Source organism: Cervus canadensis, chromosome 8, assembly GCF_019320065.1.
Source record: "Cervus canadensis isolate Bull #8, Minnesota chromosome 8, ASM1932006v1, whole genome shotgun sequence".
Classification (NCBI taxonomy): Eukaryota; Metazoa; Chordata; class Mammalia; order Artiodactyla; family Cervidae; genus Cervus; species Cervus canadensis.
In genome coordinates, this window is record NC_057393.1 from 69,746,817 (window position 1) to 69,765,402 (window position 18,586).

At 36.4% G+C, this 18,586-nt stretch overlaps 1 protein-coding gene across 6 annotated transcripts in view; it reads left to right on the forward strand.

Annotated features, from left to right (window-relative positions):
* Window positions 1-18,586, forward strand: part of CTNNA3 (catenin alpha 3) — a 1,829,362-nt gene that overhangs the window by 421,437 nt on the left and 1,389,339 nt on the right. For all 6 annotated transcript variants that reach the window (XM_043476813.1, XM_043476816.1, XM_043476818.1 and 3 more), the window contains exon 6: window positions 18,240-18,503. In XM_043476813.1, coding sequence (XP_043332748.1) covers window positions 18,240-18,503 — 264 coding nt within the window. The remainder of the gene's footprint in view (window positions 1-18,239; window positions 18,504-18,586) is intronic.

The window sequence follows — 18,586 nt, forward strand, 5'->3', positions numbered from 1 at the left end:
CATATATATACACAGTAGGCTTTTGATTTGTGGTTATCATGTATATATACATATATATATATATATGTATATATACACAGTAGGCTTTTGATTTGTGGGGTACATATATGTAGACCTGTAATTATATCTACTTACTTTAAATAGTTAATCCTTTAAATTCAAATGCATCCAAAACTATCTACATTCACTACTCCCTTTCCCACATTTTATATTTACATCTTCAAGTTATCTTGTTGATTACTGTAGAGATAGTTGATTTTTCATTTTTGTTTTTTGATTTTTATACTACCTTATTTAGGTGGTTGGTCATCAGTCTTTATTGTCTATTTGCCTATACTAATGGGATTTTTCTTTTCCTATGGATTCTACTTTTATATTCCATTTAGATATTAAAGATACTTACTTCTTTATTTTCCACTTAGGGGAAAATACTAAACCCTTTAACAGGTTTAGTATTGATAAACTCTTAGTTTTTGCTTGTTTGAGAAGTTATTTTTCCTTTTATTGTATACGATACTCTTGCTGGGTAGAGTATCATAGGTTGTAGGTTTTTCCCTTTCAGCACTTTGAATAGATGATTCCATTTCCTTCTCACCTGCAGAGTTTCTGCATAGAAATCACCTGATAGCCTTATGGAGGTTCCATTGTATAGGACTGATTTTCTCTTGCTAGGTTTAGAATTCCCTCTTTAACTTTCACTGCTTAAATTATTATATTCTTGGTTTTGGTCTGTTTGAGTTCACCTTGTTTGATACCCTCTGTGTTTCTTATATGTGGATATTTGTTTCCTTCTTCAGGTTTAAGAAGTTTTCAGTCATAATTTCATCAAGTACAATTTCAACCATTTTTCTCTCTCTCCTCCTTTTTGGACCCTATAATATAAATGTTGGTACACTTAATGTTGGCTCACAAGTCCCTTAAACTGCTCTCATTTTGCTGTTTTGATTAGGTGATTTTCATTATTCTGTCTTCCTGATTGCTTATGCATTCCTCTGTATCACCAGTTTACTGTTAATTCCCTCTAGTGTGTATTTCATTGTTGTTATCATAATCTTCATTTCTGACTGGTTCTTTTTCATATTTTCCAGTTTCTTGTCAATATTCTCACAGTATTCTTTTCTTTTCCCTAATTCCATTAACATTCTTATTACTAGTGCTTTAAATTGTTTACCTGGTAAATTGCTTATTTCATTAGTTTATTTTTCCAGGCTTTTCTCTTTTCTTTCAATGAGACCAATTTCTCAGTCTTCTCATTTTGCTTAACTTCCTCTGTCTATGAATGTAAGTGAAACAATTATTTAATACATATTGCATGCTAATAATAGAATGAAGATCTTTATGTGGGAATGTCCCTATATAGTATGTGTGTGCCCAGTGGCTTTGGTGGGAGAGAGAGAGATGGATTTGATGTGAATACAAATTGCATATTTACTCAGGGTGTGCTGGCAGTTATCATCTTGGTGGCATTGGGGCAGGAGATGAAGAGGCTATGGCTGGACTCAGGTATGACTTGGGTCTTCCCCTCTGGTGCTTATCACTGCCCTATTAGGGGCAAGGACAGGTTTCAGATTGTTGGAGCTGAAGCCCTGAGGGGGCTGGGTCCAAGCTGGCTCCATTACCTCTATGTTTGTGCTCCTCATCCCAGAAAGGAGCAATGCTGGAGCAAGAGGAGCTGGTGTAGACACTCAGTTTGGATGCAGGCTATGGTAGACATGCCAGGGTCAGAGATCTGTACTGCTTCCGATGTGCTACCTATATAGCACCAGTAATGCCTGCCCTTACTTTACTCAGATACTGATTTGGGTCTAAGTCATCTTTGTCTCTTATAGCTGGGCTCTGCCCTTAGCCTCTGCCGCTCTTGTCCCAGTGGGAGCTGTGCCTCAAAGCAATTGGTGTGTTGGGATACAAGCTGTGGCAGTTTGGCTGTAGGAAGAAATGGGACTTTTTCTGGTGAGTTGCCTGTGTAAGCATTAGAAATGGCTGTCCCTATCCTTCTCAGATTCTGCTTCATGTCTGAGCCATGTCTGTATGTACAGCCAAGCTCCCAAGCAGGATTGGAGTATTCACGCAGTTCATGCTTGGATGCATGCTGTGGTGGTGTGGAAAACCTGCCCCCTCAACTCTGCCTCAGGAGCAAGCAAGTGTGCAAACACCTCTCATGAATGGAGTTTATAGTTCTAGCTGTTATAAGGTGCTTGATCCATGTTGATTTAATTTTTCCTATGGTATGAATTAGGGGTTCATCTTCCTTCTTTTGCATGTAAATATACAGTTGTCTGTGAACCGTGAACTTACAGATGTTCAAGCTGGTTTTAGAAAAGGCAGAGAAACCAGAGATCAAACTGCCAACATCTGCTGGATGATCGAAAAAGCAAGAGAGTTCCAGAAAAACATCTATTTCTGCTTTATTGACTATGCCAAAGCCTTTGACTGCGTGGATCACAATAAACTGTGGAAAATTCTGAAAGAGATAGGAATACCAGACCACCTAACCTGCCTCTTGAGAAACCTGTATGCAGGTCAGGAAGCAACAGTTAGAACTGGACATGGACCATCAGACTGGTTCCAAATAGGAAAAGGAGTACATCAAGGCGGTATATTGTCACCCTGCTTATTTAACTTATATGCAGAGTACATCATGAGAAATGCTGGTCTGGATGAAGCACAAGCTGGAATCAAGATTGCTGGGAGAAGTATCAATAACCTCAGATATGTATATGACACAACCCTTATGGCAGAAAGGGAAGAAGAACTAAAGAGCCTCTTGATGAAAGTGAAAGAGGAGAGTGAAAAAGTTGGCTTAAAGCTCAACATTCAGAAAGCTAAGATCATGGCATCCGGTCCCATCACTTCATGGGAAATAGATGGGGAAACAGTGGAAACAATGGCTGACTTTAATTTTTTAGGCTCCAAAATCACTGCAGATGGTGATTGCAGCCATGAAATTAGAAAGACGCTTACTCCTTGGAAAGAAGGTTATGACCAACGTAGACAGCATATTAAAAAGCAGAGACATTACTTTGTCAACAAAGGTCTGTCTAGTCAAGGCTATGGTTTTTCCAGTGGTCATGTATGGATGTGAGAGTTGGACTATAAAGAAAGTTGAGCATCGAATAATTGATGCTTTTGAGCTGTGGTGTTGGAGAAGACTCTTGAGAGTCCCTTGACTGCAAGGAGATCCAACCAGTCCATCCTAAAGGAGATGAGTCCTGGGTGTTCATTGGAAGGACTGATGCTGAAGCTGAAACTCCAATACTTTGGCCACCTGATGAGAATAGCTGACTCATTGGAAAAGACCCTGTTGCTGGGAAAGATTGAGGGCAGGAGGAGAAGGGGATGATAGAGGATGAAATGGCTGGATGGCATCACTGACTTGATGGACATGTGTTTGTGTAAACTCTGGGAGTTGGTGATGGACAGGGAGGCCTGGCGTGCTGTGGTTCATGGGGTCACAAAGAGCTGGACACAACTGAGCGACTGAACTGATACAGTTGTCCCAGAACTATTTATTGAAAAGATTTTTCTTTCTCCAGTGGTTTGTCTACGTACCTTTGTTGAAAATTAATTGGCTGTAAACTTAAGGGTTTATTTTTAAACCTCAATTCTATTCCATTGATCTGTATATGTATACTTATGCCAGTATCACACTTTCTTGGAGATTTTTAGTAAGTTTTGAAATTAGAAATTATGAGTCCTCCAGTTTTGTTCTTTTAAAAGATTATCTTGGCTATTTTGGCTTCCTTGCATTTTCATAAGAATTTTAGATTCATCTTGTCAATGTCTGCAATAAGTACAACTGGCATTTTGATAGTAGTTGTACTGAATTTATAGTTTAGTTTTGGGGATTATTGTGATCATAATACTATTGTCTTCCATTCCATGACATGAAAAGTTTCACTGTTTATTTAAATCTCTTAATGTTTTTGTATCTTTTTCAGAGCTCTCAGTGTAGAAGTCTTGTACTTATTTTGTTAAATTCATTACTAAATATGTTTTTGATTCTATTATATATAGTATTGTTTCCTTTATTTTATTTTTAGATTGTTCATTGTTAAATGTATAGATATGTGATTCATTTCTGTACACTAACCTTGTATCCTGCAACACTGCTCATCTCATATATTGAAAAGACAGTGAAGTTGCTCAGTCTTGTCTGACTCTTTGCGACCCCATGGACTGTAGCCTACCAGGATCCTCCGTCCATGGGATTTTCCAGACAAGAGTACTGGAGTGGGTTGCCATTTCCTTCTCCAGGGGATCTTCCCAACCCAGGGATCGAACCCGGGTCTCCTGCATTGCAGACAGACGCTTTACCATCTGAGCCACCAGGCCCTAATATTAAAAAAAAAAAAATTCTTGGGATTTTCTGTATACCAGGTCATGTTATACTCAAATAGTTTTACTTCTTTTCCAGTTTAGATGCGATTTGCTTATTTTCCTAGATACTGAATAGAAGTGAAAGAGGATATTCTTGTCTTATTTCTGACCACAGGCAGAAAGCATTGTCTTTTAAGCATTTAGATTAAGTATGATCTTCCTTGGGCTTCCCTTGTGGCTCAGATGGTAAAGAATCTGCCTCCAGTGTGGGAGACCTGGGTTTGATCCCTGGGTTGGGAAGATCCCCTGGAGGAGGGCATGGCAACCCACTCCAGTATTCTTACCTGGAGATTGCCCATGGACAGAGGAGCCTGGCAGGCTACAGGCCATGGGGTCACAAAGAATAGGACATGACTGAGCGACTAAGCACACACATGATCTTCCTTACTGTGGGTTTTCCTCTTTATCAGGTTAAAGAATATCTTTGTCTTTTTTTGACTGAAACTGAGTGTCTCTGAGTATTCATTCCTTACATACCCAACAGTGAATAAACATGGGAATGAAAATTCAACCTACATTTGGGTATTAGGAGCTAGAGAACCTTATGGAACCAAGGGTGATGTACTGTCATATTCCTTGTGCAGTATTCTTTTAAAAGAGGTGATATGAAATTGGGTCTTCCTAGTAAGGTACTTTTTTCATATTTAATATAGAAAGGGTCCTCCTCTACTAACTCATATTTTAGAGATCATGTCTCATGTCTTTAACTGTCTCCTGAGTTTGGGTAATGCTCAGTATTTAGTGTGAACTATAGTTTTTCTAAATCATTTATGTGGCAATCCTTTATCTTGGACTTAATTACCAATGCTATAACTTTATAAGATAATTAGTGATGCTTAATATCAGACAGTCTTATGTTTCATTTGGGCTACAGAGGTATTTGTGGTATAGTTAGTCATAACATCACCTTGATGGTAATAAATGAACCAGGTGGTTCTTGCTGATTCTTGTGTGCTATATTGAATGCATTTTTGAATGGCTTATTTCTGCATCAGAGGAAAACACCATCCTTCTAGGAGTTGTCCACATTCCAGCATTTTGCATCTGTTGTATTTATTATGGAAACAAGGCAAAAAAGAGTATTTAGTCATCTGCTGATTCCATTTGGTGCTAAACACATACTTTTCTCCAGAGTGCAAGAATGCTAATTTATTTTATATACCAGGGTGGATTGCAGCCATTCCTAGAGACGTGAGTATTTAAATTGGCAAAAACTAAACAGTGGATACTCAGCACATACAAGATACATTCACACTATCTAGTTCTTAAGTAAGGCAAAATCTTTCTTAGTTAGGGATCTGGATTTTAAATACAACTTACCTTCTAATAGACAGGCATATACAATTGACCTTTCAACTACAGCCATAGCCATTGTGTTTTAAGTTCAGAAGCTTTCTGTATGCATTCTGGATAGTATGAAATATGCCATAAGCAGAACTCAAAAGTAAATCATAATACATACATATAGGTAAACTTGTTTTGAAATCTGTCTCTGGAATAAGAGGGAAAAGGAAGCAGGAAGTTTTGCGCTATCTATTTTTGTGTCCTTTATCTGTCTTCCCAGGTATAGCTATGCAGTTTTCTCGTATTTTATTCCCATATGTGATAGGATAATTTTTGTATGTGTGAGATATTTCAAAGTAATTGCAAAATTTTAATTTGATTTTATGTTCATTCATTCATTAATAAGCATTTGGCAAATACCTTTCATGTGCCCCCATGAAGCTTACATGCTATTGAGGAAGACAAAAAGCAAACATGATAAATAGTAATAATATAAAGTGTATTAGTGATAAATAGTAATATGAAGAAAATAAAGCAGAGAAGGAGTATGACATATTGAGAGTGAAATTGTTGAATTTTTTGATAGAGGGTGGAGGTCTTGCTAAAAAGTTGATTTTTGAGTAAAGACTCAAAAGACTCAAGAGTAAGAGAACGAGCCAGTCACAGACCCAGAAGAGTACACCAGCGATGGGATGGCCTAAGGTAGAGGTGGGATGTGCATCGAGTTTTAGAGAACCAGCAAGGAGGTCCATGTTGCTGGATCATAGTGAGCAGGGAGAGTAGTAAGGATGAGGTCAGAAAGATATGTAGGATAGTTTGAGCAAAGTAGTGACCTGATGACATGCTAGAGGTGATAAGATGCCAAATTCTCGATAAATGAAAGTAAAAGTGATAGATTTTGCTGACAAGACAGATTTGAGGTTTGAAAGAAACAGCAGTAAAGGCTGAAAAGTTTTTTGGCCTGGACAACTGAAAGAATTGCCACTTCCTGAACTGGTGAATACTGGGAGTAGAGGGTTGAGGAGTATTATCAGGAGCTCAGGTTTTGGTATGCTTTGTTTGAGAAGCATACTAGAGAACCAACTGACTTTTATTTTTAGCTATTATTAGTTTTTATTTTTTGGCCACAGTGCATAGCATTTGGGGTCTTAGTTCCATAACCATGAATCAAATCCATGCCTCCTGCATTGGAAGTACGGCATCTTAACCACTGGACCACCAGGGAAGTCTAAAGAGCCAGCTGACTTTATGTCGGCTTTTCTTCCTCTCTTTTACCTGATAAATTTGAAATGCTCACCTGCCTCTCTGTGAAGAAGTTCTTAACCTACTCATGCTTTTCTTTTTTGTTGTTTAGTCACTGAGTTGTGTCTGACTGTGCAACCACATGAACTGTAGCCTGCCAGGCTCCTCTGTCCATGGGATTTCCCAGGCAAGAAGACTGGAGTGGGTTGCCATTTCTTTCTCCAGGGTATCTTCCAAACCCAAGGATCAAACCCAAGTCTCCTGCATTGGCAGTTGGATTCTTTAATGCTGAGCCCTGCTTTTTTTTACAGTTCCTGTAATAACTCTGATCTGTCCCACTAATTTTTTTTCACTACTTTAACATATTATTATTTAACAATTTCCAGAGAGTGGAGGACTTCAGAGTGGGTGCTTATTTTTACTTTGTATTTGTATTTCCTCCTAGCCCTTAGTTCAGTTCTACTGTATAAATACTTTGTTGAAATCAGCATCTAAGAATATTTAAAACTTAGCAAGATTATTAACCTGTTATTTCTGTTTTCCTCAGTCAGATAGATCTGATTATTGGTTAATGTAGAGAGAACTAACTTAACTTTCTGAAAACATGTCCCATGTTTAACATGTTCTGACTCCAGCTGGAGTTAGATCATGCTTGTCTATAGTAAATGATATGAAATTTACTGTGGTTGATTTAAAAGCCATTTGAAAATTTCAAGTTGCGGAGTGAGGATCATCTTTGAAGTTTAGAGAGATTCTTCTAATTGTATCATAGACAAAATATTGTATTAGCCAAAAAGGTGTCTCTAATATTTCTGTGATTTCTTCTCTCCTCCTTGTATCACACTTCTTCCCTTTTCTCCCTAATCATTTTTTCTCTAGACTACTACTAGTAATGAGGATAAGAACAGAGGGTACTGACTGGAGAAGTATTTGGCAAGGAGAATAACAGATCTTACCTAATGATTGGAATGAGGGAATGGAAGAGTCAAGGATGCTCCTTAATTTTATTGTTAGTAAGTTGGGAGTTGGGGCCTTTCAGTCTGAGAATGTTGAAGGAGAAACATATTTGGGAGTGTGTATGAGAAAAGCAGTGGGTTCAGTTTTGGACATGTTTATTTTGAGATCCAACTTGAGTTATTCTCCTGGAGCTTGGTAGAGAGGTCACTTCCTGTTAACTTAAATTTAGTGTTCATTGTCATCTAAGAGGACAGAGGAGAAACGTTTAAGGAGGGAATATGGCCAATAGTTTGCTGTATAGAGAGAGGTCATATAAGAAAATTCTGGAAAATATTTCACATTAAATTAGGTAACCTCATTAATACCCTGGAAGGTAGGAATTATCATCCCCATTTTGTAACTGAAGTAAAGTTAGTTATGACAATCAAAATCTCCTGCTGTTGGAGTGTTTTTGTAACCCCAAAACTCATGCTGTTTTCATTATGAGACAGACTTCATTCTTGGAGTTGCTCAGCATTTGCCTCACGTCATGTTTGGTAGACTCCTCAGGCCCATGGATATGTATTATCCATCTTTCCAATCTCTTCCAAGGTCAGATACACATGTGGTATAAATATAAACCAGTGAGGCTGCATTCATAAGGTTTACAAAAATGTTTGTGATAGAATATTAGAGTAGAGGTCAGGGATTTTTGTTGTTGTTGTTTGTTTGGCCGATTGAATTTCAGTGGTTTTTAAATGGGCTAGACACACTCTAGTGTATGAGAGCTTCACCACTTTCTATTGACTGACATCTGGGCTATTCATGCTTCACACTTAAAATAAGCACCTGAGTTTATAGATGTAGCTTTGCAGTCATACCTTGTAGCAGGTGTTTCAGGCCTGCTGAATTAAACTAAAAAGCCAAACAGTTTCTTTTTTTTTGTTTTAACCTCTGGGAAAAGCAACCATTAAGCTATCATTACTAAGTTGCTATGTTTAGAGTTGTTCCTTTATCAAAGATAGATTTAAAAGGTCAAGAAGATACTTCTACTCTTTCTTCAAATATGTTTTTTGGCAAAATAAATAACCTTATCAATCACAGTTTAATTTCTAGTGTTACAATTTTGGCCTGAGGTTTTCTTATCAGTCTTATTCTAAAACTGAGTTAAGGAATGAGTTTGTTATCTGAGTTGTATTAGGTGTGACAATTATTTGTTAGGAAGGAATGCCTAAAATGTGTATTTTCTTTTGGGCCACTACAGAACCTACAGTCTGTCCTTAGACTTTGTGAGAGATAATGAAGCTACTGACAGTAACAAAAGAAACAGTGTTGGGTAGAAAGAGTGTTAATATAGGAGCCAATCCTGGGTCTTATTCATAACTGGGCCATTAAATGAGAGAAAATAGTGTTTCCCTGTAGCAAGCATTATAGCTATTTAATAAACGTTGGCTTTACTAGAAACAATCAGTAATGCCACATCTTATTAATTTAAAAAAATAATAGCACTTTTTATATCTTCTCAAGGTATTCTTTGTGAAAGAATAACTGGAAACATATTAAGCAGGATAAACCACTCCATGAATATAAAGTATTATTAACTAAGAAGTTGCATCAATGTCCTTGGGCTTGGATCCCATTTACACTAAGTAACTCTATTCATTTTCTGAGATGCACCAGAATATTTGGGAAGCCGTGGTTTATTTCTCTCAAGTGAGTTACAGAAACTTATATAAAGAATTATAAAGATAATGATAATTATTGATCCTTGACTAGATATTAAAATTCAAGATAACTCTCACAGGTACTAATTAATCTATATGGGAAAAGTTTTCTGACTTATGGATATTTGAATTTTTATTAGATCAAGTGATAAAGTATAGACACAAATGGAAGGGTAGCATGAAGCACAGCAAGTGGATCTTATTGAAGTAGCTCATTTTTTAATGCTTTTCTGCTTATTCCTTTTACTATAATCATATGATAGATGACTTCAGATAATATTTATTTTTAGATATAAATTTGAGGCAAATAATAGATTAATGCATACTATATTTCTTTCAGATGGATAGAAAATGAATGCAGTATATTTCTGAACTTTATTTATACATTTTCTTAACTGACACAATAGTCTGCATTAGAATTAAGTAATATTGCTTTTCTAGGAGGTTTCTTTGGAGTTTCAATATTCACTTTGGTGTATTTCAACTACTCAAGGTATGCATTAATGGCTCAGAGTACATACCTTGGGGATATCTCAATACGATCATTATATAGTTTCTCAGTTTTCTATTTGAATTTGAAGAATTCTTTTATTTTCTTCTTTATTGATTTTATTCTATTAACATGAAATAGAAAATGAGAAATAAGAATAGAAAATCAGTGAAGGTCTTTCTCTGCTGCTTAATAATGTTTTGCTTATAAAATCTTCCATTTTTTAAATCTTTATTTATTCTTCAGAACCTTCTTTTTATCTCTGCAGTCTCTTCTTGTTTCATCATCTTATATCCCTCAGCTCGGTTAAGGCTCAGTATCCACTTCCTAATTTGTGTTGGGGAAAAACATTTAAATTAGCAGATGTTTGCACTATTTTGATTTCCAATAGAACATGAAGCTGCCCAGTCCAGTGAAGCAGTTAGCAGGCAGCATCTTGGCAGAAAGAAGATGGGATAAAAGCCAACCAAGAATGGAATCCAAATAGCAAAGTATCCATTAGACTTTTCTTCTGTATATCTCTTAGTCTTAAGAAAACAAAACTGCTCTTTATGGGTTCCCATCCCTCTACAACCAGAGTGGTTTTGTCAGCTCTAGAAATTTCATTTAATCACCTGGAAGAGAAACAATAATTTGCATGTAGTTCTGCTTTGTTGAGCAGGGTATCTGCTGAGCTATTCCACTTGGGCAGGGGTGTAGCTTAGTAAGGAAGTTTTCTCTGATTTTTTGAAATGTGAGTTTGTTCAAGGGTGTATGGAATCAATTGCTGTGAAAATCCTTTAGCTTTGCCCTTTCTGATGGCCAAGTTATAGGAACTTTCCCTTCTTATTTTTGAACCATTTAGATTTTTTTTCTTTTTTAAACAGAAGCCCTTAAATGGGTAGATGATATCTACAAATGTATTTCATATCCAACTTTTTCATCCTTCCTGTAATATCATGGGAAATGTAACATGACAGGTCTATATAGCTTTTTATACCGGTGAATGTGTGCTTGGCTTTAGTAACACTTTTGTTTTGTTTGATTTTTGATATAAATTTTTAAAATTGAAGTATAATATGCATTCATGAAATGTATAGCTTATATACATACAGGTCAATGAATTTTGCAAGCTAAATATACCACCTCCAAGGTAACAAGTACCCAGAGCAAGACACTGAGAATTGCCAGAATTCAAATGATCCCTTATGCCCCTTTCTAGTCTCTAATCACTCTGAAAGAATAAACACTATTCTGATTTCTAAAATTATAGATTAGCTTTGCTGAGTTTGAACTTTATATAGACAGACTCATATAATATTAATATGTACTCTTTTATGTCTGGTATTTTCATTCCATATTTTATACTGTGGCATGTAACTACATTTTGTTTATTCTTCTCATATAGACCTAATTTGGGTCTATATGAAGAGTGTTTCTGTGAGAAATTTTATATGACTTTTAGTGAACATGAAAATATTTCCATAAATGTGTATCTTCTCCAGGAGTGGAACAAAGTTGGCTTCTGGGAATATACATATGTATTAAACTTTAGTAGACACTATCAGTTTCCCAAAGCAGTTGTATCAGTGATTTCACTAAAATTTGATGTAAAGATAGATATAATTTAATTGTACTCTATAGCTTTTTGTAGAATTATCATGTGCAAGTTTGTCTAGACTCTCTGGATTATGTATATTTTCCATATATTTGTTTTCTTGGAATAATCATACCCCAAGTTTCTTACCCTTTCTGAATATAACTTCCTCTTACTTATTTCTTACTCATTTTTCTATTTGTTTCTTCAAAAAATGATTAAGATCCTAATATATGCCATGTACTGCTAGATAATGGATTGAAAAATAACTAAGCTATGTGCTTGCATTCAAGGGAAGTGTAATGAAGTGAGGGAGACAGCAATATGAATAGATGTATTTTTAATTGATTTCACTAGAATCTAAAATGCTTCTTCCTTGATCTATTGTTTCTATGTTTAGTAAAAAACTTCATCAACAACTTGTAAAGTTCATTTATAATTTCTATACTGTTAAAAAATCATGGGCACTCCAATATAAATTTCCCTTTTTTGAAGCAAATAGACCCTATATTTTTAGCTTCCTCATACAGAAGTCATACAGTCTTCCAAGTTGTTCTTTTTTTTAAAATTTTTTTGATTCTTTTTTTAAGAATATAGTGACCATAATTATCCACAGTATTTGGGGCCCTAAACTCTAAGATATGGATGTGTTTTGCTTGCTTCTTTGTTATTTTTGAGAGTTCAATATCTTTTGATGTCCTTTTTGTTAATTTACAATACATATTTAGTTTTTTGGGCTAGTGCAGAAAACTTTCAGTTTTAGATCTTCAAGAAACAACTTATGATTACTTCCAGGTTCTCCTTTTTGTAACATTTATCCTGGTGAAGACCCTGTAACTTCCACACACATGACTTTAGCTCCCAACTATAAGCTGCTGATTCACAGATCTCTATTTCTTGTTCAATTCTCAATCCATGTATAGTATATTTTTATTTGGATATTATGCTGCCATCTCACATTTGGCAGATAACAAAATGTACTTTATCTTACTTTTTCAAATGCATTATTCTTTCCATATTCTCCATCTTAGTGAATGCATCACGAGGTACACAATGGTTGAAACAATTTTCTAGATGCTTCTAGATCCCTCCATTCCTTTTCCCCATCTAAGTGTCACAAAGCCTTACCATTTGTCTCTCATAAATATTTCTGGACCCATCCTACTACAGGCTAGCAATAGTGTTCAGCATTTAGGCCCTCATTGTCTCTTGCTTAGATTATTGCCTGGTCTCCCTGACTGAAATTTCATTCTCTCTAGTCACTAAATGGTCACTGCTAGAGCAATCTTTGAAGAACACACATCTGAGCTTGTTGCACTCACAGTTCTTCAGCATGGCATCTGCTTGCCTTTCTAGATGGATCCATCACCATTCTTGCTCAGCGTCCCTATACTTGTAGTGCTACTTGCAGTAGCATGCATGCTCCTTGCTCTGTTATGCCTCAGGCCTTTGCACATGCTGTTTTCTTTGCTTGTTGTTTTTGCAACACTGTTCACAGGAATAATTTTTACTCACTGTTTAAGAGTCATCTCCTCTGACAATTTTTCTTCAATTCCCCTCAAGCTGAAGAACTTTCCTCTATGCTATCAATAACTCTATTTTAACTCCCATGTAAACGTTTTGTTTTCCCCTTCTGATCTGTAAGCTCTTTATCTTGCTTGCTTAACATTTAGCACACTGCCTGATATATAAAGGCGGGGGGGCTCAACAATATTGTTGAATGAACAGTTGAATTAATTAACTGATAGCTTAGAGCCCTCCTTTTTTATACTTTATGATCTTTAAGATCCCTAAATATATTTTGTTCTCTTGCCAGGGTTAAAACTCATATGTTGCTTCTCTACCCACTTGCACAGACTTGTAAGGTCTTCTTTTTAAGTCCCATCTGTGTATTTCTTCATCAGCTGGAAGCATTTAATGTCTCCTTAACTTGGAAATCTCATGTAAGCTTTTTCTTCTGGAGCATTAAAAAAGATATTAAATAAGTACCAGTCCTCAGGATGCAATTCTTTACAATTCTTCATCCAGAGAAATCCCTAAAGACCCTACCATTTAATTCCTATTTTGACCTGGTTTTAAATTTAATAATAACCAATAAAAATAAATGGAAAAAAAATAAATCTGAAAAAAAATTAAGTATAAATAGAAAACTTATGGACCTTTGGTATGATTGCTAAAACAAAAGAGCCACAACTTTTGTTTAGAAATGTGACATTCATTAGCTGTCCTTTTATTTGTGTGCTTATTTAGTACATTAAATTTATCCTTTGGGGTGTCTTTTAGGAGAAATAACCTTGTCTTCTCAATTTTTTATTCCTAAACTCTATAAACTGCCTTCTTTTTCCACCTGCTGCCATAATATGGTATTTTTGTTACATTCACTGAACTTTTCTAACAAGCTTTGTTGGCTTGCCATTTAGGCTATCAGTGCGCATTAAGAATTCTGTAATTGCTTTGGGCAGAGATAACAAGGCATAGGCTCAAAAGCCAAAATATATTACAATTTTTAAAACTTCAAAGTTCCTAGAGCATAAAAGTCAACAAAATTAACAGTAATATATATATATATATATATAGCTACTAACAGAGTAAAAGGAATAATGTTTTAACTTTATCCTTCTTTGTAATAATACATGTTCACCGACTTTCATCTCCCAGAAACTACATAAACATTGACCTTGTCATTCTAAATAGAGAAGTATAATGTGCAGGTCATTTCAGAAGAAGTTATATAGTTATAGCTATACTGTAATATGCAGAGAATTTTCTTCAGTTCTTTCTGAATATTTATACACGGTGTCATTATTCTTTGTAGGAGTGTACATCCTTTTTAAACATTAAATTATTTTTCCTCTAAGTCACATTGAGATAAATGTAGATAAAGAATCCACCTGCTAATGTAGGAGAAACAAGAGATGTGGATTTGATCCTTGGGTTGGGAAGAGTCCCTGGAGTAGGAAATGGCAATCTACTCCAGTATTCTTGCCTGGAAAACTCCTTGGATAGAGGGACCTGGCAGGCTACAGTTCTTGGGGTCTCAAAGAACTGGACATGACTGAATGACTGAGCGCATGTGCGCGCGCACACACATACACACACACACACACACAGTTGTACAAAACTGTTGGGAATATGAAAATCACTAAGACTATTACAGAACAAATACAGTGCCCCAAGTTTGATAAATTTTAGGAATAAAATATTTCTGAACTTTTTCTGTAATTCCCTACTACTTTACAAGCATATTCCAATTCTGATACTTACTGAATCCCCTTACCAGGTTGGCAGGAGTACAGTTATCCTTATTTTTACAGATGTAAGCACAGACATTGATAAGTAGACTTGCCCAGCTTAGTACTAATGACAGAGCTGAAACTAGAACCCAGACCAGAAATCTAGAGGGGAAATCATAGCAAGTCAAGAAAATCATGCAGTGTCTTTTCTGGGGTAATTAATGAGTATGAACAGTGAGTTGACAGCTACTTCTAACTGTCCTCCCTGCATCTTGTAAAAAGTTTACTCTCTCTCAAAGCCCACCTGAAGTAGCAGACAGCCTTTATTTTGAGAAAAGAAGGAGCTGAAAATATAGTAGTGCAGCCATTTATTAGCCTCAGGCAGCATTATACCAAGGTAGAGGAGTCTTGTGAATTAGTCATGGGATTTGCAATCAGATTTTAAGTTTACATCTCAGTTCTTCTGCCAGCTTTTTAATCTCCCAATACTAAATATCTATTTAGTTAAAATGGGGCTGATAACACCAGCCTAACTGCCTCAAGGGGTGTTGTGATGGTCAGTGAGATACTCTCCAGAAACACTTTATAAACTGTAAGTCATTGTATAATACATATGACCCAGCAATCCCACTCCTGGGCATACACACTGAGGAAACCAGATCTGAAAGAGACACGTGTACCCCAATGTTCATCGCAGCACTGTTTATAATAGCCAGGACATGGAAGCAACCTAGATGCTCATCTCCAGATGAATGGATAAGAAAGCTGTGGTACATATACACAATGGAATATTGCTCAGCCATTAAAAATAATTCATTTGAATCAGTTCTAATGAGATGGATAAAACTGGAGATAAAATACAGAGTGAAGTAAGCCAGAAAGATAAACACCAATACAGTATACTAATGCATATATATGGAATTTAGACAGATGGTAACGATAACTTATATCCTAGACAGAAAAAGAGACACAGATGTATAGAACAGACTTTTGGACTCTATGGGAGAAGGTGAGGGTGGGATGATCTGAGAGAACAGCATCGAAACATGTATATTATCAAGTGTGAAATAGGTCACCAGCCCAGGTTGGATGCATGAGACAAGTGCTCGGGGCTGGTGCACTGGGATGACCCAGAGGGATGGGATGGGGAGGGAGGTGGGAGGGGGGCTCAGAATGGGGAACACATGTAAATCCATGGCTGATTCATGTCAATGTATGGCAAAAACCACTACAATATTGTAAAGTAACTAGCCTCCAACTAATAAAAATAATTGGGGGAAAAAAAAGCAAAAAAACACAATCCTCATCCTTGTATAATAGCAAATGAGAGAAATCCTTTCCCTGCAAGAAGCTGTTAAGATCATGTCTTAGCAGTCACACTGACTGGTGTTACAATGCAAGAAATTCTACATTTAGCTCAGTCAGTTGGCGCAGGAACCCATACCATACCTAACTTTCTGAAAGATAAAATTTGGGGGTATGTCAGATAAAAATTAAATGTATAATTTATGATTTTTTCTACCCCTAATTCTGAGTTTCCAAACTTTTTAAAGGTATTACTACATTTCAGGCAATAAATACAAATCACTGTGCAACAAATCGTGGAAAGTTAATGCGTAAGATCCTGGAGATGTCACTCTTGCAGGAAGCCAGTTTTCTCATCTTTAAAAAGAGGAATAATAGGTACCATGAGTTTTTATAAGTATTACATGAGATATTATGTGTGGAATGCATAAATTATTGTTCAGTTCACTTGAGTTAGTTTTCTTTAAAGTACACTTTTTATTTTATATTAATAATTTTAGATTTCTGGGAAAGTTGCAAAGATACTACAGAAATTTCTGATCTACTCTTCTGATTTCCTGCACTGTTAATGTCTTACATTTGCCACAATGAGCAAACATTGATGAATTACTGTTAACTAAACTCTGGACTTTATTTGGAATTCATCACTTTTTCCCTTAATGTCTTCCTTCTGTTCCGAGATCTGATCCAGGGTTCTGTGTTGCATTTACTTGTCATGTCTCTCCAGTTTTCTCTGCTCTGTGATAGTTCCTCAGTCAGTCTCTTTGTTTTCTGGGACCTTAATCAGGAATACTGTCCAGATATCATGCAGGATTTTCCCCAATTTGGTTTTGTTTGTTGTTGTTTTTTCATGACTAGATTGAGACTATGGGCTTTGGAGAGAATTCCGGGCAGGTGAAGTAGTCATCTTGTCATAACATATCAAGAATCACTCGATATCCTTGTGAGATCATTTGAGGTCAACGTTCATCTCTTGGCTAAGATAGTACTTGCCAGGGATTTTTCCTGTAGATTTGAGTTGGTTTTGATCCACTATCACTTACATAGGACTTTCTCTTTCCGATCCTCCCACTGTTTGAAATGCTTTTTATTTATATTTATTGCAAATGTCATCTCTGAGGAATTATCTCCTCTGACCACCCAAGCTAAACTAGCTTCTCTTCTTGTCAGTTGCTGACACTCACTTTTGTGTTTTCTTGATGGAATTTATCGTTACCTGAGATTGTCTTATGTTTACCATTTGCTTTTGGTCTCCTTTCCCTCAAACAAGAATATAAGCCTCAGGAGAACAAGGTCCCTGTAGGATTGTTCCCTTCTGTGCACTTGACATCTAAGCACAAGGGCTGGGCTGAGCTGAAGTCGCTCAGTCGTGTCTGACTCTTTGTGACCCCATGGACTGTAGCCCCCCAGGCTCCTCGGTCCATGGGATTTTCCAAGCATGAATATTGGAGTGGGTTGCCATTTCCTTCTCCAGGGGATCTTCCCAACCCAGGGATCGAACCCGGGTCTCCCGCATTGTAGGCAGATGCTTTACCGTCTGAGCTACCAGGGAAGCCCCAAGGGCTAGCATATACTAAATGCTCAATAACTATATGTTGAATAAATGTTGAAGAAAGAAAGATCCAAGATTAATTTATTAGCAAGTATTTCTGAAAAAGAATGAATGATAGCTGAATGACGGGAGGTTTAATTTAGTATTCTTAACTGGTTTAGTTTTAACAAAAAGATTAAATGGAAGTATCATGTGTAGGCAAATAGGTAATTAGCATCCTTGGAATTGAAGCCCTCTTATAATTCAGTTAATAATGTGAAGGCCAGAGTATTCTGACATAAGTATATGGCTGACACAAAGTTATTGCACATCTGTACCATTGTGTTCTTTATTTTCTAATTGGTAAGCATTATAGAACTTTTAATATAATCAAGAGTGTAGAAATAATTTATGCCCTTAAGTTTAACTTATAGTTATGACTTCCTAGTATCTATTATCTTTTTGTTTGTATTGGCAGAAAAATGGAGCTTCTTTGTATAAATCTTTCTTCCATAACCTCTCTTTTTATTTCTCTCCTCAGGACCTAAAATCTCCAAATCAGAGGGATGAAATTGCAGGTGCCCGGGCCTCATTGAAGGAGAACTCCCCCATACTGCATTCAATTTGTTCAGCTTGTTTGGAACATTCTGACGTTGCATCCCTTAAAGCTAGCAAAGACACAGTTTGTGGAGAAATTCAGAATGCCCTCAATGTAATTTCAAATGCTTCACAGGGCATCCAGAACATGTTAGCCCCACCAGAGCCTCAGGCACCAACCCTGGGAAGTGCCCTTGATGAGCTTGAGGTAAGTTGAGGGAAAATTAAAATGTGATTTGATATACCAGTATGAAAATAATTAAATGTGTGTGTTTTAAGATGCTTGGGTTG